General features: G+C 45.7%; 2 protein-coding genes across 3 annotated transcripts in view; both read left to right on the top strand.

Moving 5' to 3' along the window:
• MSN (moesin) overlaps positions 1–5,291 on the top strand; it is a 44,213-nt gene extending 38,922 nt beyond the window's left edge. For both annotated transcript variants that reach the window (XM_050310421.1, XM_050310423.1), the window contains exons 11-13: positions 343–435; positions 851–1,084; positions 2,077–5,291. In XM_050310421.1, the coding sequence (XP_050166378.1) occupies positions 343–435; positions 851–1,084; positions 2,077–2,241 (492 nt within the window). In that variant the 3' untranslated portion in view covers positions 2,242–5,291. The remainder of the gene's footprint in view (positions 1–342; positions 436–850; positions 1,085–2,076) is intronic.
• Positions 5,292–12,399: 7,108 nt separating this feature from the next.
• LOC126637342 (adrenodoxin-like) lies at positions 12,400–18,595 on the top strand. Its single transcript, XM_050310523.1, has 4 exons — positions 12,400–12,578; positions 16,977–17,101; positions 17,525–17,654; positions 17,903–18,595. The coding sequence occupies exons 1-4, from the start codon at positions 12,400–12,402 to the stop codon at positions 18,021–18,023; spliced, it is 555 nt and encodes a 184-aa protein (XP_050166480.1). The 3' UTR covers positions 18,024–18,595.
• The last annotated feature ends 1,919 nt before the right edge of the window (positions 18,596–20,514 follow it).

The raw sequence follows: 20,514 nt of genomic DNA, 5'->3' as shown, positions 1-20,514 counted from the left end.
TAGATTTGTAGTGCCTTTTGCCCTTTTTATGTGATGGTATGAGCGTAGAGCTCACTGATTGCTTTCCCTGGTTTGGATTCAAAGAATTGAGTTCTGTAACTCTTCTTGGAGGGGAAGGGAAAAAACCCAACCCAACAACCATGAAAACCCCAACCCACAATGAAATGCAAAACTTTCTTGGCTTCCTTTCCTCTTGCATCATGGAGGTATTGAAGTTAACAGGAAGGCTTTCTTCTCATTGGAAAAATGTTAGATATAGTGGTTTGATTCCAGGCTTGGACAAAATGCTTCATTTAGCAAGTACTTTGGGTATTGTTCTCACTAAAAGCCTTTCTTCTGCAGGCTGCTGAGATGGCAGAACTCACAGCTAGGATCACACAGCTGGAGCTGGCCAGGCAGAAGAAAGAGAGTGAGGCCCAGGAGTGGCAGCAGAAGGTAAAGCAGAATCTGAGCAAATGGAAGTGCTTTTTGTGGAATTACTCTTCATTCTGGGTTGTGATCTAAACAACTGCACTAGATTCCACACTAGATTGAACTTTTGCAAGCTTGAGGCTGTTGTAAATACCCACCTTTTGTTTTTCTTGGTGGAATGGGTGACTTATTATAACTCCTTGTAGCAATATTATGACTAATTAGGCCTGTAGCTCATTTTTCATTTGTTGTAACCATTCTTTGAATCTCTTAAGTGTTATCCAGCGAAACTTTTGCAAATGGTGGTGGATGAGTAGCTTTGGAACATATCCCTTCTGAGGTGCAAGGTTTCTGGTAACAACACCGAGTGGTGCTTCTGTGAGAAGTCTCAGGCCCTCAGTATATACTGACTGACTCACTGTGGCATGCCCTACTGCAGGCACAGATGGTGCAGGAGGATCTAGAGAAGACCAAAGAGGAGTTGAAGACTGCCATGAGCACCCCTCATGTCACTGAACCCATGCACTCTGAGAATGAGCATGACGATGAGCAGGATGAGAATGCAGCAGAGGCCAGTGCTGAGTTGCGGTCAGAGGCCACCATTAAGGACCGCAGTGAGGAGGAGCGCACCACTGAAGCAGAGAAGAATGAGCGAGTCCAGAAACACTTGAAGGTAAAAAGTTGGCAGCAGAGAGTATAAATGTCTGGGTGCTGCTTCTTTTTTCTCAGCACTAATTGCAGCTGGGAGGTATTACTGTTATTTAAAAAACGAAGGGAGAAGTGGGGAAGAGAGGATCATGATCTCGCCAGGATAGCTGCTTAACTATTGAGTAGAGAGGCAGATCTGGTCTCCTGGCACTTCACTGCTATTTCACTGGAACTAATGAAGTATTTCTGAAGCACTGCCAACAAGCAGCATCTGTCAGACATAGTGTGCATTGTGTGAGTATTGCCAGCCATCTGACAGCTGTTTATAGCCTTGGCTGCAATGAATCAAAGAACTTGGTCTGGTTCCTATCAAGAAGCTGTCTCTAACTCTTGTGTCTGGGTTGCATTGCAAAACCCTGGGAGTAGGCTCCTAGAGCTCAGCATGGAGAGAGCAGTACTGCACCATCTTCTTGTAAGGAACTCCAGTGTTCTGTTGTTAAATTCCAAGCATTTTGTTTGCTACCTGACTTGCATCACGCTTTGCTTGTTCTGCTTCGTGCTTTGGTGGTTACACAGACACTTTATCTTCTACAGCAAATTTCCTTTCTGGTAGAAAGCTAGTAATTTCTCAGATTCTGCAAGATGTTTCTGTTGTCTTTAGGGATCTCTCTACTTGACAATTCTTTTAAAGTACATACATTGGAGACAGTCTTTCTTACTGTGCTAAGAAAAAGATAAGTAGGGTGACAGATTGCCTAATGTTTTCTACCTTCATATGTTAGGGAGAAGTATTAACAGCTTTCACAAAATAACAGAACTGTTCAGGTTGGAGGCCCCACTTCCTTGCTCAAGCAAAGTCAGCTAGAGCAGGTTGCCCAGAATTGAATACATGTGGCTTGTCTGTTTCCCATCTCTATTGGTACTGAATCTTTAGGGGGATCAGAAGAAAGCTGCTTGTCCAGCTTTGAGTCTCTGGCTTGTGCTAACCTGTTGCTGTCTGTTTCCCCTTCTCCAAAGGCTCTCTCCTCAGAGCTGGCAAATGCTCGGGATGAAACCAAGAAGACAGCAAATGACATGATCCACGCTGAGAACATGCGTCTGGGCCGAGACAAGTACAAGACCCTCCGTCAGATTCGTCAGGGTAACACCAAGCAGCGCATTGATGAGTTTGAGTCCATGTAAACTCTCCCCTGCGCCTGCTGCCCTGCACTCTCTTCTCCCCTCTTTCCCATCCTCTCCCATCATTCAGTCATAATTGTGCTATGCTGGAACCACTACAGAAGAGTGACCATGGTCTTATTTATCAAGTTTTGGGCAAATGCCGGAGTTAAGCAACAGAAGAAAGAATAGTATTTGCATCCTCCTGGGGTGGCTTGAGAAAGCAAACATGTATTGGAACTAATCTGAAATTTTTTGGCTTGGAGTAGACTCACTGTGTTGAATTTGGTGTTGCTCACTGAGGTGGCTGTGTTGCTCTCCTCTCCCTTGGTGGGGGAGGCCAGCAGATACTTGTGCTGCATTACATACAGTCAAGAGCTGACAGTCTGACACTGCCTTCCTACTAATCTGCACAAGCTTCAGGATTAATCTTAGTAGCCAGGATCTGAATTTCTGACTTAATGCAGGGTCTGAATCATGTAGTTGAGAAGGGAAGACTGGAGGTTAGAAAGAATGGTTGGGGGTAAAATATGGATTTTCTTTCTAAAAGACCAAAGCTTTTGTCCTACAAATATAAGCAGACCAAACAGATTCTGTGGTGTTCCTGCTGGTATTACCTTTTGTTACTTAATGATGGAATTTTGAATTTCCTTATTATGAGGAGGCCTTTGGAATATTTCCACTGATGCAGTGTGGTTTAGAGCCTCAAATTTGCTGCTTTTTGTCTCTGGTAAATGGCTTTGTTCAGCATCATTTGTCTGACTTGAATGTAACTAGTGAGGCAGAGATAGCTGAAGTACATAGCCTTCCTTTTTGGTTTTGCCAGTGAAAACCTGAAGTGGGAGGTAGAAATGTAAAAGACTAAAAATTCCTGTAGCAGTGTTTTCTCTTGCTGAACCAATACTTTTCTAGTTACGTGAACATGATTTCAGGGTTTTCCATAAGAGGCCTTTTTAACACATCATTGGTGCCTTATGACTGTGTATAGATCTACTGTAGCTCAGATGTCTTCAGTTTAAACTAGATGCAGTCATAAAAAGTGATCAGCAGCTGGGGACCAAAAACTACTCTCATATCTGGGTCATGTACAGGACTGCATCCATCTTCCTGGCTTCAAGCAGCATTTGAGGGGAGAGGATCCTGCGACACTTGCCCAATTGCTGCCTTAATCCTCACTATCATTCTGCCAGATCCGTGGCTCAAGTGCTTTTCCTTCCCGAGAAGGATGCTTTGCCCTTTTGTAGCTTTGAGAACAGGAGGCTCTGTCTCTTAGAAATAGGACACAAGTGGTTATGAGACTGGTCCTGAGAGCCACTTGTGCCAGTTACTGTCATAATTATCATGTCTGTCATCCAAGCTGTCCATGCTGTAGCTACCCAGAATCTTCCCTACTATTTATGGGGAGGAAATAGCCATGTATGCTCAGGGCCGAATTGGATTTTTGCCTTGATCCTTGCTAAAAGCAACTGTTAACCTTCAGGAGAGGCCTTGTAAAAATGGATTCCACCTAAAGTGAAGTCCTCCTTTGTTATGCCTTCCTTGGATGAGCCTGTCCCTATAGGAAGTCACCAGGTTAGCCTGTGATTTATTTTCTTGCCCAGCACAATCCCAAATCTTGTGACTTGCTCAGTTTTGTGGATTCTCCCTTTTTATGGTATCACTGCTAATGGTGACAGAAGGGAAACATCTGAAAGCTGGAATATTTTCAGCTACCTGCTGTATAGGAAGAGGTAAAGGGGGACTGTGCCAAAAAAGAAATGTTCATGATAGTGTTAACAAACTGCAGTATTTACCCAGGAATTCCTTGGGTTGCTGGAAACAACCTCACCAGTGCTGTATTTTATTTTTTGGAAGCAATGCAAGTCTGTGTGGAGATCCATACAAACACCAACCAACCTCTGTTGGAAGCAACATGATGAGCTATGCTCCTAAACATCCAGATGTGTCATGTGGGAGCTCCCTGCTCTCCCCTGGACATAACATGCTTTTGGGTGGGCACGTGACATGACAAGCTTTTTGTTGGCCGAGAACACATCCCTCAGTACTTTGGAAGTCCCAAATGAATGATTGCAGTTAAGTTGTCAGACCTGATTTGTGTATTTCTGTACTGAAGGTGATTGACACTCACTCTGTGTGAGTCTTATTACTGGGGAACAGACAATTTTTACACTTCTGTTTTGGTGCTTAAAAGCTGGTTCTCAGCACTTCTGCTCTGTCCATGGTGACTATTAATGCCTTTGGGGGAGAAGAGCCTTTATTACATTTTAACAATTTCCTAACAAGCTGATGTATGGTGCCTGGAATAAGTGTTCAAATAATAAACCAGTAAACCTTTTCTGCTTTGATGGGTCACACAACACTGCTGAGCTCATGTATTATGATGTTGGCATGACTTCTGTTTATAGGGTTTTTTAAATGTTCTATTCCACATGGTCCAATATAGGAATAGAACGGCTTGTGCCAGTGAGTCCACCTAACTCTTTGTAGTTGTTTCAGCCCTACCACCTTCTTAACCAGTATTATATTCCAGTGGTATCTAATGATATTTGATTTCAATACTTCTAGCTATGCACAATTAGAAAATATTAGTCAAGGGATGGAGGATATGTTTATAGTCCTCCTTCCTATGGAAATGTATACTGTATTGTAAAGAAATGATATTTTGCAAGAAAACTAAGAAGCTTTCAGTATTATGGTGAGATTTGTAGGCACATTTTTTTATTTGTTAGAATACAGTAAATAGTTCTTCTTCCTCTCCATGTTCCAGTTTAATTGGATATCTACTCCTCCTGGGGGTGGGGGGGAGGGAAGTATTTTATCTAATGTTTGCTTGGCTTATTTTTTCTTGTTTTATTTTTTGTTGTTGCTGTAAATTATGTTGAAGGGTTTTGACCAATTTTTTTCTGGATTATAATAAAACATCAATTCCTTAAGGTTGTGGAGTAATTCATGAGTTTATGTGCTTATCTGCAGAGAGAACCTTGATATTAAGGCGCTTTTTTTCCTGTTTGGAGGAGTTGTTAAAATCTATACCTTGTTCTTCCTGAAGTGCCAATAAAGTTCAGAGAAATTCAGCAGATTGTGTCTGGCTGGTTACTTAAGGCTTTCTTTGAGCCTAGTGCTGTGCCTCCTACCTGAGCAGGTCTGCCCTACGGTGCTCAGAGATCAGTCTGGTAGCTCTCTCGCAAATAAGGAGCTTATACTTGCACCCTGAAAAGCAACTGATTGAGTAACAGCCCTTTCCCCCTCCCCACCCTTCCGAGCAGTCTGACTGGAGCCAATACCGGAGTTCACATTTCTTTGTGGAGACACTGAGTATAAATGTTCAACTTCCAAATGGATGTGTTGCATGGAGGGGGAGGAGCTGCTGTTAGTGAGTACCTGCTGTGCCAAATATGCGTCCACCATTAGGTCAGTGTGGAGAGAGGGTGGATGGGCCTTGGTGCTGCTGCTTGCTCCGACACCCTGTGAGATCTGTCCTACCATCACCCTGGACTGGGAGTTTCAGTACGGTTTGCTTTGCAACTGCCTTGCTGTGGCTGTCTCTGTGTTTCCCAGTGTCTCAGGGATGGGCTCTGGCAATGGCAGAGCAAGAGTGCTGCCACTGCTCTGCTAATGACCTGGGTGGTCTTTATTTGCAGCTCCTTTCTTTGTGATCATGAAGAATGACCACGCAGAACCTCTGCCTCATGGTTGCTGCACTGCAGGATAAGGTGGAGATTTCACTGGAACATGCTAGTGCTCAGAGATCTCATGCTGGGGGAGAAACCTGAACTTGTCTATAAACAAAATGAAGTGTAGAGCAATGGAGACTTCCGTGATCCCCACAAGGCATGGCTTGGATCCAGTTTTGATAGGTGAGGGGCTTTTTTTTTCCTTCTAGGATTCAGAAAACCTGAACACTGGAGGAATTGCATGTCCTCTTCAATGCTGCTGCAGCCTTCAAGTGGGGGTTGCAATAGTCTGGAAAGGGTGATCTCACCAATGGCGTTAATGCTGTTTCTCTTGTCCTTGCTTTTCAATGGACACTACCTTTGAGACTTAAGAGGCTTTGTAATTCTCCCTTTAGGTATATCTGTGTTCAGTTTGTCTTTGAAGAAATGGAAGTGCAAAGCATTAAAGGCTGAAGACTGCTTCTGTACAAGACCACGGTGTTAAAAAAAGCCCAAACTATCCTATTCTTCTAGTCTGCTGTAAGGCATTTTGTAGTTTAGAGTCAGAAATTTGTATTTAACCTCTAGTTTGTGTGGACAGCTTCTGCTGGATTTGCTGGTCTCTCTGATATATTTCAGAACCAGTTTAGGCTATACCTACATATGTTGGGGCCCAGCTGCTTTTGTCTGTAGGACGGGGGTAGTCTAGAGCATAAAAGGCTCTCAGAAGAGCAGGGAACCAGAAACATTGTCTTTTTGTAGGCTGTGCAGTGTTGTTTTATTAAACAGAACAATTTACTAACAACTCTAAAGAAAAGCCAAAGTGTAAAATTTTTATTGAGATCAATCTGTTTGGTGGACTAATCCATTTGGCCTAAGATGCACTGACTCTGAGTAGGGCACAGTGACTGTAGAAATTAGACTGATAGCTTCTTCCTTCTCTTGTTCTTTCTAAGGCAGGGAATTGCAAGGGTATGATCTCCAAATTCTGATTTATTTTGATGCAGATAAGTCCTTCAGGGACTTCTGCAGGTAGATGAGAAGCTTATTGGTTGGTTGTTCAGGCTAACATGTTTCGAGGGAAGCATGAGCATTTTCCCAGCATCCAAGGCTTGATAATGCAATGTACAGGGTAAAGTATGATAATTGTAGGCAGTTGTATGGCAGCTGCTTGAACATCTACAAAGGCTGACTGCCTCCAGTGAGAGTGTAGAACACCTGAGGTATGGCTTTTTTGCCCTGTACAATCAATGTGACTGTTCTGGTCCATGCCAGCTTTGCATCTATACATAATTCAGTCTTGGCCATACAGTCTAAATATCTTATACCAAGGGTGTAATCAATCAGAACATGTGATAACTGGCAGAGAGCAGTATAATTATTCTGCCACTGATGTCAACCTATAACTACTGCATAGCCATAGTCAAGTTGATGCCACATGTGATGTTAAACTATTTTTCTGCAAGTGAGACATTATCTGTAAGAAAAATGCCCTATCCCTAGAAATGTTCTAGTTCAGGTTGGATGAGGCCCTGAGCAACCTGAACTAGTGAGTGGCATCTCTGCCCATGACCAGGGGATTGGAACTAGGTGATCTTTAGAGTCACTTCCAACCAAAGGCATTCCATGAAAAAGTATCTGGGCCTCAATACATGAAATGTTAGGCTGAGGCTGGCTTTTGTCTTTCAGGTTTGCAGCTCTAAGTGCCGTTTGTAGACAAGGGAGCAGGTCCCCGTGTCTGAACAATGACTAAATGAACATCTAGTGCCAGATTACAGTCTCTGAACATTACTAGTAATATTAAGATGAAGTTTTTCAGGATAGATGGCATGATGAGGTGGGTATAGCAAAAAGTGGAGGGAAGAATGAGGAGGAGACATTAGAGTAATGCTGAAAATGCAAAAAGTAATACTTCTGCTCCTGGAAGGGACTGTACGTCCATCTTCTGGTCAGAATGCACTTGCTCTGAGTAGGTGTTGATACACAGCTTTCTGATGAGCAGAGCCAGTTGAAAAATTACAAGCACCCATGATTGCTATTCCCTGTGGTTGTGCATTATCCTTTAGAGAAATGCAAGCTGAGGTTGATCTTGAGTCACCAAGATTGACTGAAGGAGGTGTGAAATACACTGCTCTTGAGCTGGGAGGTCATGTTGAAGGCTGTCTGTACCCCACATAACCACAGTATTGCGCTCTCATCCATCTTTGAAGCATCCTTGACTGGATGCTTGAAGGAGAACCATCTGCAAATGAAGGTCTTAGCTGGGGCACTTTAACTTCTTAGTGGCCTTCACTCAGCTAGGCAGCAGCTGCGTTGCTGGAGGTGGCTGCTGTCTAGAAGCCCTGTTGTGAATTCACTGTGCTTCCTTGTTGCTGTGTTAGCTCATCTCTAATTGCGATTCTGCCCTCCTGCTTCCAGTGGTAAAAATCTGACCCTTGCTCCTTTTGTTTGGCATTGTCAGGAAGGTTGCTGAACATCTAGAGAAGGGGGTAAGAACAGGAAAACAGTAGATTTGTTTGAGAGATCTTGTTTGAGAGATGTAGAAACTGAGGCACATTTACAGTTTTCCTTCCTCCAACCTCTGAGGCAGTATCTGCGATCCGAGCCCACTGAGCACTTTGTCCTGGGCCTACACTCAGTGCATTGTTTTTGAGGCAGCAGCAGCACTGTGTCCCTGGGCTTGTGGGCTTGAAGAAGTCAGATCAACACAAATTGTCCTGTTTGCTTTTTTTAGGAGCTTGCTCTGGAACAGGAGAGCTGGGGCTTTTGTATTGACAGTGGGGAAGGGGAATTTTAGTTTTGTTCAGTGCTTTAGTTCTGTGTGAGCAAGCAGCCTGTTATCTGCTTCCCTACAGGAGTATTTGTGAGGCAGTGGGCTTGTTAGGAGGGGAGGCTGTTCTTGCTTTTCCAGTTAATGAAGGCTGCCTTCTGGAAGCCTTCATTGTTCCTGGGTCTGTGTGCCTGCTGCTCTGACTACAATTTCTGAGACTTCACCCATGGGAACAGCATGGGCTTGCGTCTATCTACGACTGAATAGCATGGGCAGTGACTGAGCCAAGGCAGCTCTGCTTTCTGGCAAGGAACTCTAACAGTGGTCAGAGGAGGTATGTCAGAAGTCCAAGTGTGCTTCCGGCTGTGGAGGGCTGCAAAGGTGTTACATAACTTCTGGCTGGATCAGGGCACTGCTGATTTCAGTGTTTACTACTTGTACAGAAAGGAGTGAGGTGGAGTTAATGGCAACTCAGATGTCTTTTGGACATTTGCATGAGAATCCCTAGACTGGAGGGAGGGTTGCCAATTTATTTGGAGTGTGGTGCAGAAAATACTGGACAGTATTTCAAGCCAGAAAACCACTTCCCTCTCAGCATCTGCCAACACATGTCTGGATGTGTAGGCACAGCACTGACAGAGCATGGCCTGGTGGCTAGAAACTGGGTAGGGGAGGAAATGAGCCCATGTGCACTGCTGGGAACTTAGCTTCTGCCAAATCTTACATGAAACAGAGCTAAAGACTCTTCAGCTGTGTCTGGCCCACTCATGAAGTATGTGCTGACCTATTAAGCATCATTTTGAGGTTTTTTTTAAAGCACTGGGTTTTTTGCTTAGTTGATTTTGTTGGTTGTTTGGTTTGGGTTGTTTTTTGTTGGTGGGTTTGTTTTTTGTGGGAGGGGTGGTTATTAGCAAAGCTTTCTATTTTTGTGTCCTGGGTTAAATGAATACTGGTTTACTCTGGAAAGGCTGCATTTACTTCTAGGCTTGCTGCCGGATAGAATGGAGGGAAAAGAAGATCTTGCTTCTATCCTTTCTCAGCATTTCAAAGACCTTAGAACAGGCTATCCAAAATCCATAAGGGCCTGATTTTCTCCCACCCCAGTGGGATTGTTCTTGCTTTCATGAGGTGACAGTAGTCCCCTTTGCTGCACCTCACCTCCCTTCTCAAACCTGACTTCCCTCTCTTCCATCAGGCAACATTGACCTGTCACTTGCTGTGCTCTGAGTTCCTGGCAAGGAGCGAGGTCAGTGCCAGGCAAACACACAAATGTCCTTGCTGTGGAAACTCCTGCGTATATATCCAGTGTATCTCTCAATTCAAGGTTTGCTGGAGAGATAAGACGCTTTGTGGTTTGCTTGTATGTGCTGTGGCCCCTTTCCTTGCATCCCTCTTGGCAAGCCTTGCTTTCCTTCAATGGAAAATGTCAAACAGAGCTGGGCTGCCTGCTGCATCTCTGTAGTGCCTGAAAAACAAAGGCAGAAGTGGTCAGAGTCTCTCAGTGGTTCTAAATTCAGGGGTGAGATGCAGCCCAAGAATTTGGGTTTGAAGGCTGAAGTTCTCAGGGCAGCTTGTAGGAGATAGCCAACCACTCGGAAAGCTGACCTGAAAGTGAGGGGTCACAGAGCAGGGCCACTGGCCAGAGCTGCGTTCAGCTAAAACAAACCACGGCCCTCCCTGCCAGCTCTCCTCTGTGATACAAGCGTGGGGAGGGAAGCCTTTGAAGGACATTCTGTGAGTGATTTGAAATGAGGAATTCTTACCTTAACTGTTTTTGAGGGGTGAAATTACGGAGAAGTCCCAGTGATTCTGGGCATGGCTGGGCCATCTAATGTGCACCCATGCTTGCTATCCCTGCTTTGGCATTTTGCCACTGCCCTGCTGCTCTCAGGAAGATGCTGTGGTGACCTCTCAGTAGATGGCAGCTCTCACTGACTGGGATTGGGGATAGAACTTACTTTGAATTAAAGTCCTAGTGATACTCAGTGGTTCATCCCACCCTCCCTGCTCTCAGAGCTGCTGACCTGAACAAAACCTGAGCGGCAAATCCTGCAGCAGGAAAAAAAGAAAAGCATTTGTATTATGAGCTGGGACTAGCATGAGGGTGCTGTTAGGCTGTGAGGGCCTGTGGCCAAGCTTATGACATATTGAGCTGGGAAGTGTCACCCATGTCCAGCAAAAGGAGTGAGGCTTTGGTCAGTGATGCCCTGCAAATACAACTCCACATTTTCTCAGTTCACGTCCCTCCATGGGTGTATCACAGTGTGGGAGCACAACTGCCTGGCTTGCCCTCAGTAAACAGTGGGAGGTGGAAAGAAATAATTCTGTGTGCTGCTCTACCAGGTGCAAAGTGACAGGTGATTTTAGAAATATGATTTCCTCTGAAGAATGTTTTTTTTCTTCTTTATTCCTTTCTGAATTGTCCATGGGTCTCTCCACTGGGCCTGAGGGGTGTGTTTGAATGCTTGAACACTTACCTTTGAAACTGTTGGATTGAAGAATGGATTTCCATCCCAGCTTATAGAAAATTCTAGAAAATAGTTGCATTCCTTAATGTCTTTAATGCTTTTTTTTTTCTTTTTTTCTTTTTTTTTTCCCAGAAAGCTTAAGCATCCCCTTCTCACCTGAAAGCTTTGGGCGGAAAACTTTCATTTTGGGGTGAAACCCCAAAACTTTCCACTTATCTTCAGAACTATGAATCCACTGTGTGTGTGTGTGTGTTGTTTAGGGGGACATTTGCTATCCAGTTCTCATGCTGTAGTTTCTTTCCCCTGTACCGATTGATTAGAGAGTCCAGTATTTAAGGTTTTTTCTTCTACTGGCTACTAATATGTTACTGCATTAAAAAAACTTGATTAAAGCAGACATCCTACCAAATGGTGAGCTATTAATTTGGTATTAGGTACAATTCATGCTCTTGAAATAAGAGCTGTTCCCAAAATCCAATGAAACTGTCTCTGCTGCTGCAGTTTAGGTCCTCTTGGACAAATAATTGATTTACCCTGGAGAGGAGGGTAGACTATACCAGTGACAATGTTTCTGGGAATAAATTAGTTTTCTTCTACAGAAGGCTTACTAGTATGAAGTATCAGAGTGAAATGAATGCTACTTCTTTGTGCCTTTATGGTACTTTTCAGCAGAGAGTTTGGCAAATGAGCTAAGTGTGCTTGCTTCTCACCACCATCATGCAAAGTAAGTGAATATTCACATTTCAGAGGTAGGAGCCTGCAGTATTGGGAAAGGCAACGATGTGGCTGGATGCCATCATGTCATTAGCAGAATTCATTAGTCTTACTTTCACCCCTTGCTGTAGGAACTGGCTTGCCCCTCTCCTCAAGGCAGCAACCATTAGGGCTCCTGATGCCCTCTTCCAGCCCTCAGCTTGTAACCCCTTTTATGATTAGATATAACAATGAATATTGCTCCTGAACTAGGATTTAGTTCTGGTTCCTAGAAGGGAAGTCTAATGCAGAACAAGGTGAGCATTGCTCAGGAACTGGTATGTAGAGGTGGTGTTCATATTACTGTTCTTCACCCATGCCCTGATGGGCTGGACTGCAGCAAGATCCTTTGGTCCATCCTTCTTTCCTGCTTCCCCTCCTTCTTCCCTCCCTCCACCCCCAGGGAGGCTGTCCTACTTTTTTCTGTTTTTCTTTCTTTCCTTTTTTTCCCCCTCTCAGATGTACTTATAAGCTTTTAATCTGGCTGTCCTTGCAACAAACGACAGTCCAGGAGACACAGGGAGGGACTCAAAGCAGCATGATAGCTCAAGGCTTCCTGGGGCTCATGCGGCCCTTGCGAAGTGGACTGAATGTGAGCAAAATTCACTTTATTTATCTCAGTGGGGTGACTGAGCAGCATCACAACCCAGCAAAGTGGTGGTCAAAAAGAGGCTTCAGCTCCACGCACAGGCTCCAGGATGCCCCCGGGGAGTCGAGGTGAGTCAAATGCTGACTGTGCCTTACTGCATCTGAAGGGACAGACATGCCCCCCTGCCTTGCCCTGCAAAAGGGAAAGGAGAGAGGCTAGCATAGCCATGGCCTGTGGGAGGTGGTGTACGAGGCCACCACCTGAGGTGAGCAGATGCTGATGGGTGGTGCCACAACCAACCTGCCCCTGGAGCTTTGGGGACCTGTCTGAGCGGTGTTGCCCCTTGCCCCCGGAGTTGTGGGGACCACAGCTAGTGGATCCAGCTCATGAAAGTGACAATGTGGCATAAGAGGCCTTTGGCCCCTGCGGCCCAGACACCAGCCTCTGAGAAGGGGGACAGTGGGCAAGGTGTGTTGGGCAGCTAGGCCATCAGCCTGCTGTGTTCCCGCTATGGGGAAGCTGGGATGACCACAGAGTTTCTCTGGGAATTGTGAGTTCTCTTGTGTTTCTAGTCCCCTCTGCTGTAGGGGCAGAGCAGGAGGGGGATGATGTCTGCAACTCCTTGGGCTGTGAATGAGCTGTTGTGCCTCGCTGATGCCTGTGCTGGACAGGGAGATGGAGAATCTGGCACAGGTGCTTGGCTGCTAGGGACAACTCTGGGTGCAAGGGTCTCTGCCAGCCCATGCCTCCAGTGTCCTGCCTGGCTCCTGGGACCAGGGGCTTGTGCTGGACTTTACTAGACTGCTTGCTTGGGATGGGATGCACAGTCTGTCATGAATACTGAGCTTGATTTGAACTCTGTGGCAAAAATGCTTCAGAAGCACGTGTTCAGAATTGTCTTTAAATGTACTTGGTCCCCGCCAGGGTGGAGGGCTCCTGACTGGTCACCTGAAAGGGCAGAGTTGGTTCAGTTAAGAGGCCTGGCTGACACAGCCCCTTTGGAGGCAGCCCTGAGGGGCCGAGGAGTCCAAGAAGGCTGGACATTCCTCAAGATGGAAATCTTCAAGGTGCAGGAGCCAACTGCCCCCCTGTGCTGAAGGGCTGAGGAGGGGCTGTGGGCACATAGCACTCTTCTGTATTTCCACAGTAGGAACTATGGCAGGCTCCCTGCCAGCCTTTCCTCTCTCTATTCTTTAGGGATAGTTCAGAAGGAGATTGCAAAATAAAGGAATTTCTTTTTTATTGCAAAATAAAGGAATGAAAGGAATGTCTTTCTATTTGGTTTGTGCTTTATGAAGTTATCTCTGGCAGTACTTGTAGGCATCTTGCTGCTTTGTATGGCCTTGGAAAGTATCTTCTAGGGGAAATATTGATCGGGAGAAGAATCACTTCGTTGAAACCCCTTCACTAGCTTTCTTTGTCACAGAAAGTTTGAGATTTTATTTTTTAAAAGGGAATAATCAGTTGTTATGCGTTGAACTTGCATTGCTGAGTTTGTCACATCCTGGTAAGATCTTTCCAAAGCCCTGACCATGTGTCTTGTGATGCCATTCTAAAATAGTTCAGCCTAAATGAAGCAAAACTTAGTCTAATCAGTTTTGATTTTTTTTTTTTTTAATCCTCATACAAAATTACTTAACAAAATGTAAAAGGAATTTTTTCCTAGTTTCAGAAACACCAATAAACAAATTCAAAAGTAAATAAAAAATAAAAGCTGCAGACTTTGTTTCCAGTCTTGGGCACCCAAAAGCAGAGGTCCTCCAGAGGAGACTTGAGCCTTGGACTGATTTGAGGGATATGAAGACAAGGAGACCAGTGAGTCTGTGGAAGGTGACTGAACCGAGCAGTTAAAATGGGGAGTCATTGGGCTGGGTTTATGCCCCCAACAGAGGCAGCTACACTGAGAATGCAGACAAACAGCTTAAATGTTCCTTTCAGCTAGCAGAGAGAGAGAAGCTGCTTGCAGTTGCTCTCTGTGTCGTGGTCAGGAGTGCTTGGCATTATTCCTGCCCTGGAGAAGAGTGAACTGCTGCGCCCAGGCTCATCCAGAGTCACACAGGGGGTCTGGCAATAGCAACTGTACTTCCTTGTACCTAAGTGGGCTGTCCCTTGTACCCTGTGTGCTGTCCCTGGCTGCAGCTTGGCTGTCTTGGGGCTCGTGTAACTGGCAGGAACAGTCAAAGCAAGGTTGTATCTCAGAGGAACTGCAGGGAACTATGGGAGGCTGGTGCAGAGATTCTCATGGGACTGATGTTGGCTGAAGCTCTAGGTGCCTCAGAGATAACAGGAATTCAGTTTTCTGTCAAAAAAAGTGTGGGCAGCTTTGGGATTCTTGGCTTCAGCACTCTCTGCAGGCACTCAGCTTTATTATCCTATTGAAGGATCCATTCAGTTGCAGCACTAAGGGAAGTTTTATCACTTTACCATTTCTATTGTGTAACAAATGACTTCACCCATAAATTTAAACCAAACATTGGCCAGAGACCTGCTTGTTTGTCATAGAAATGGAATAAATCAATCTGATCCACCAAAATATGAAGAGGGTTGTTTTAGTTTGTTTGACATTTGAGAACTACTCTTTAAATTGCTTATTTACAAAGAGATGTCTGCAGGTGTCTTTATGAAGGAGACTGAAATGTCTTAACAATGTTTTTTGGCTGTTTGGTTTTGGAAACAGGGAGGTCCTACATAGCTGTGTGTGATTGCAACATGATCTTTTTGCAGGTGGGGAAACTCTTCCCTCTGCAGCTCGGCCCTGTGCCAACTTCACAGCTGTTTGCACAACCAGAGGATCCCCTGATTATGTTAGTTAGTCTACACTAACAGCTCAGGCATCTTTTGCAGCCGAAGCTCGTGGAAAAACAGGAAGCTGGCCTACTGGGATGAAAGTACCGCGGTTCCTGTGTCCTGCTCCTGCTAGCTGAATCAAAGCACAACTGCAAACAGAAGAGCAGAGAAAGCAAAAAATACTGTTTCATCTCTTCTTCACTTCCAACTTTTGATGGAATATGGGAATTGACTTTGAATTTTTTGCTCCTAAAGTCTTGTTGATGAAGTCCACACCTTAATGTATCCTTACTGACTTAGAGATGAACTGCACTGATTTGCCAGCAGCTAAATAGAATTAGAGCTGGATGGTCATTCATTGTGACTTACATGAAGCAGAATGAAGAAGACCTGCAAAGTTGAAAGAGGAGAGAGAGAACATTTCTTCCCCTTTTCCCATTACATTTTTACAGGAATTCTTTCCTGTCTCGTATCCAGCTGGATACATCCCCTGTACTCCACCTGTGCCTCCTGTGAGTTAAGAGCGAGCAAAGGAAATTGTTTAAAATTGATCCTTATATATTTGTACCTAACGTTAGAAGCAAATCAGCAGAAATCTCCACATTCTTTATTTTCCTTGCCACAGAGCAGAGAGGGGTTGAGCAGGCAGGGTCTTTCCAGTTGCTGGTGTTGCTATCACAGGTACAGTTCCCATTTAACCAATTCCTCCTCCCAGTCTGTGACTTCCCAAGAGGACACCTGATACTGAGGAGCATAGGCACTCTAGCGATTCCTCAGCTGACAATTTTGCTGTAACATGTGACCTGGGGCTATGACAGTTTGTACTTGGTGTGAAAAATCAGTAGATAACATTAGAAATTCTCACAGCTCTGAGCCATGTTTGCTGTTTGTCTCACTGGCCCCAGGGCTTCCAGAAGTGTTACCAAGCTTTACCCCAGCACTTGTATTAGAAGAAGCTGGGTGCTACTTCACTCAGTCTTGTGTAAGTGAGAAAAATCAGGGGACTGTGAGCTTGGCCAGTCCTCACTGCAAAATTTGCTCCGGTTTCAAGGCTTTGTTTGACACAAATGACAGCAGCAAAGCCACAGGGCAGCACTGATACTGATAACTTTGGAGTTACCAGAGCTAGGGGAGGCAGAGGTGGATCTCTACAGCAATCTGGATGAATGGTGTGTGTTGTCAGCCTGATGGAAGAGTAGAGAGTGGACACAGCTTCTGCCACTGGAGAATGCCCTGGGCTTTGGGGTGATGGGTACTTGGGGAGTGCCACACAGAGTTACTGGGCAAAAGGCCCCACTACCTCCAAGGTGCTGCCCTCTTTCAGCACAGGAGATGGGACCTTTGCATAACTCCTTCTTCTAAGTGATCGTTAGAGTATGCACACTAAGAAAAAACAGTTTGCTCATGTGCTTCCCCTGGCAAATACAACACAGTCTCAGAATGTACTGCCTTGGTGAGGAATCCGTGACAGCAATTGTACTTTTTTATGCTCAGATAGACATTTATTCTGAGTGATGTTTGATAAAGTGGGAAATATTTTGGGGCAACTCAGACTTGCCTGCCACTGAGAACTGTTAATTTGAATGTTTTCTGAGGTCCATGGTATAATCCTTTGAGAAAGTGTTGTATGCATGTTTCCCTTGTCTCTAGTGCCATGTCTCTAGTGCTCAGCCAAAAGACCTCAACTGTGGGCGTGCAGGGAAGGGTGGAGTCCTGATTTTTGCAAACTTGTTTTACAGCTCCACAGGTCAGGTGACAGTGCATTTTATAAATCGGGACGGAGAGCGACTTACAACCACAGCCAAAGAAGGGGAGAGTTTGCTAGAAGTGGCAGTCAATCAAAACTTGGCCATTGATGGATTTGGTAGGTATTGCAGAAGGATATATGTGTGTGCTCTAAGGACCAGTGGGTACTTGGGAACAGTGCAACTGTACATATGCCACTGTCCTGCTGAGGCCATAAAGCAAGCTTCCCTTCCCCAAAAGCTGCTTGCTGGGTGGCTTACCCTGCTGAGATGGCAGTGTGACTTCACAGTCACCACTAGCATTCTAGCAGCCTCTGTCAGTGTGTTTGACTGGTTAGAGCTGATATACAAATTTGAAAACTGATTGTGATCCTCCCAGAGAAGAGGCAGGCTGAAATCTGCATCCGTCTGTTGTGTTTTCTGGCATCTCTTTTGACATGTTCCAGATCTGCTAAAGGACCTTTTCTCACATTGTTCCTGAAGATAGTCTCTCTCATGCTTGTTTTTCCTGATTTGCTGTCATTCTCTCATTTCTCCACCAGGTGCATGTGAAGGAACATTAGCCTGCTCTACCTGTCACCTCATCTTTGACAAGGACACCTTCCAAAAGCTTGATGCTGTCTCAGATGAAGAGCTGGACATGCTAGACTTGGCGTATGGACTCACTGAGACGTAAGCCTCCCTGCTGATCGCAGTAGATCCTCAAGCCTCTGAGGCAGATTCAGCACGTGGCACCTCTTTCCAAGGGGGCAGGGCTTGTTCTATATTACAGTTCGTGAGCTGCTTTCTCTTGGGGCACAGGAGATCTTTAACAGGAGCTTTAGTGAAAACCCACCCTGGACCAGATGTCCCAGTGTGGGTGGGGAATTTCTCCCTTTTCTGTGGGAACAGATGAGCCTCACTTCATGTTTTCTTCTCAGATCACGCCTTGGCTGCCAGGTATACGTCAAGAAGTCAATGGATGGTCTGACAGTGCGGGTCCCCATGGATGTGTCAGACGTCAGGAGACAGATGGAGATTGGAAAGCAAAGCAAACAGTAACTGGAAATGACTCCTGCACAGCTCACATCCTCATTTAGGTGTGGCAGGGTACTTTGCTTTTGGTTGACAAAATTGCTTTTTGTGGCTGGTTTGCAGTAGGCCACAGAGGTCTGATTCAGTATAAAATGCCTGTTTGGCAAATACCTTATTTAAACAAGTTTTAATGCTTAATAGGGTCTTTGGTACATGTTTTAAGTGCTGAAATGCTCTGCTGTATGCAACTGGACTAAAGTGCATGGCTTTATATTCCCCTGAGTGGGTGTCAGTAAACATCTGTACTGTATGTAACTCACCCTGTCCTTGGAAATTTAAGAATTCTGCTATTATGAGTAACTGCTCAGAGTTTTCCAAGGCTTGTCTCTTTAAAAGTGGAGCAGATTTTTCCCAATAGGGGAAGCTTAAGAGGAGCTAGCTGTTCACAGGTCAGTGTACTGATGGGCTTGATGATGAAGGTGGCTTGAGTTTGGTCAGCAAGAGCATAGTGATAACACTCGCATGCTGACTTCCTGAAAGCGGGAACCAATTCTATGAACTTGAGATGTTACAGGACCTTGAATCGTTCTATTCCAGGATCAGCCACTGTCTCCAAATATTAAATTTTCCCATTGCTGTACTACTGCACATGTCAAATAAAATTCTAATAAAGAGGCTTTTAGACTTTTGAGATGTGCTTTTCTGGTACCACGAGCCTGGCTGGAATAGAATGAGCTGAATGGAAATTTGGTGGGGTGGATTAAGCACAGCATTACCAGCTGGTTAAAGGCAGTGATTGTCCTGTTCCGCTCCTCACTGGTGTGGCCTCACCTTGAGTCCTGTGTGCAGTTTTGGGCACCACAATATAAAAAAAGACATGACTCTATTAGAGAGTTTCCAGAGCAGGGCCACGAGGATGCTGAAGGGTCTGGAGGGGCCATACAAGGACCAGCTGAGGGCACTTGGTTTGTTCAGCTGGAGGAGATTGAAATCACACCTCACTGTGGTCTTCACCATCCTCCTGAGGAGAAGCAGAGGGGCACCTACCAATCTTTGCTCTCTGTGACCAGTGACAGGACTCGAAGGAATGGCTGGAGTTGTGTCAGGGTAGGTTTAGGTTGGATATTAGAAAAGGGGGGTTCGGGCACTGAATAGGCTCCCCAGGGCTGCGGTCACAGCCCCAGGGCTGCCAGAGCTCAAGGAGTGTTTGGACAACGCTCTCAGACACATGGTAGGATTTTGGGGTGGCCTGTGCGGGACTCGCTGATCCTGATGGGTCCTCGCAGCTCACGATATTCCATGATTCCACGATTCCGTGATTCTCTGGAATGTCGGTGTAACGCGGGCTCCGGGCGGGTGGGGCTGCGGTGACGGCAACTGGGGCGCCCGGGGGCGCTGGCGGGGCGGCTGCTCTGGGTCCGCCCTCCGTCTCCTCCCTCCTCCCTCCCTCTCGCTCGGTCCCGGTACCGGAGCCGCGGTCAGTGTCTGAGGGTCTCTGCAGCTCTGTGCTTTCTGACTGCCGACACCGGCCCTGCCCCCTCGGCGTGGCCCGGGGTACCTGCTGACGAGTGATATTCTGTAAATCCCCACAATAGGCTTTGACTTCCTCTCTGGTCCTTCATGCAAAAATCGGTACAAAATTTTATCCCTGTCCGAATTTTATTCTTAGCAGAAGGCTGCCTGCGGGGGAGATTTCCTGGCATGGGCCAGGGCAAGGCCAATCCTTCCCCAGGGTAGCCCTGTGCTTTGTCATACAGTAGAAAACTCCTCTAGCCTGTGCCTGTTTCTCCCAAACCTCTTCTCCTCCAACTCATCCCAGGTTTACTGTAATAAAGCAAAGAGAATAAAAATGGATTAAACGAAAGCACTAAACCCACCACTTTCAGTACCACTTCAAGTCTGTCCCCACTCCTGGTGTCCCCTTGCAAAGCTGAGGTGATGGGGAGCTTTGCAGTCCCACTCCTCAACCCCCACCTCATAGTGAGCTTGAAGTTGGAGCCCAGGCTGCCACTGGCAGGTGCCAGCTCTCTGCACCCACACAGCAGGATGGCAAGGGAGGGAGCAGCTGCTGGCTTAGTAGGGTCGAGTGGCTTGTGTTTGTTTTCAGTGTGGGTGACCTTTGAAGAAAGAGTTTCTAGGACAAGCTGTTAAGCTTTCAAGTGCAGGGAGTCAAAGTATTCCATGCTCCTTTTTGGCAGGGCTGTCTGTCCCTCAAGGGTGCCATGGGATAGCAGAGAGGCCTCTGCACAAAGGAGCTACCTGCAAAGGACTGGGGGAGAATACGTCTTTGGACACTTGCTTTCCTGCCTGTTGGAATGTCAGAAATAAGACTGAGAAGGTTAAAATAAGTCACAGTTGCCCCAGGCACTTCTGTCATGTTTCTGTCAGCCTGCAGGATAAGAAAATAAATCATACATGCTGAGCAGAAATAAGAAGAGGCTGAACTACATGAGTCATTTCTCTTCCAGGCAAATGAGTTGGACTTGTATGGCTTTGGTCTATATTGGGAGCAGGCCTT

This window comes from Myiozetetes cayanensis, unplaced genomic scaffold (assembly GCF_022539395.1).
Source record: "Myiozetetes cayanensis isolate MyiCay16 unplaced genomic scaffold, myiCay2020 scf15, whole genome shotgun sequence".
Classification (NCBI taxonomy): Eukaryota; Metazoa; Chordata; class Aves; order Passeriformes; family Tyrannidae; genus Myiozetetes; species Myiozetetes cayanensis.
Note: the sequence above shows the minus strand (reverse complement) of the source record. Positions and strands in the feature narration are given on the sequence as shown.

Coding starts and splice junctions, on each gene's coding strand:
- LOC126637342 (XM_050310523.1), top strand. CDS start 12,400: ATGATAGCTCAAGGCTTCCTGGGGCTCATGCGGCCCTTGCGAAGTGGA. Junction 12,579..16,976: donor GATGCCCCCGGGGAGTCGAG/GTGAGTCAAATG, acceptor CTTGTTTTACAG/CTCCACAGGTCAGGTGACAG. Junction 17,655..17,902: donor GCGTATGGACTCACTGAGAC/GTAAGCCTCCCT, acceptor TTTTCTTCTCAG/ATCACGCCTTGGCTGCCAGG.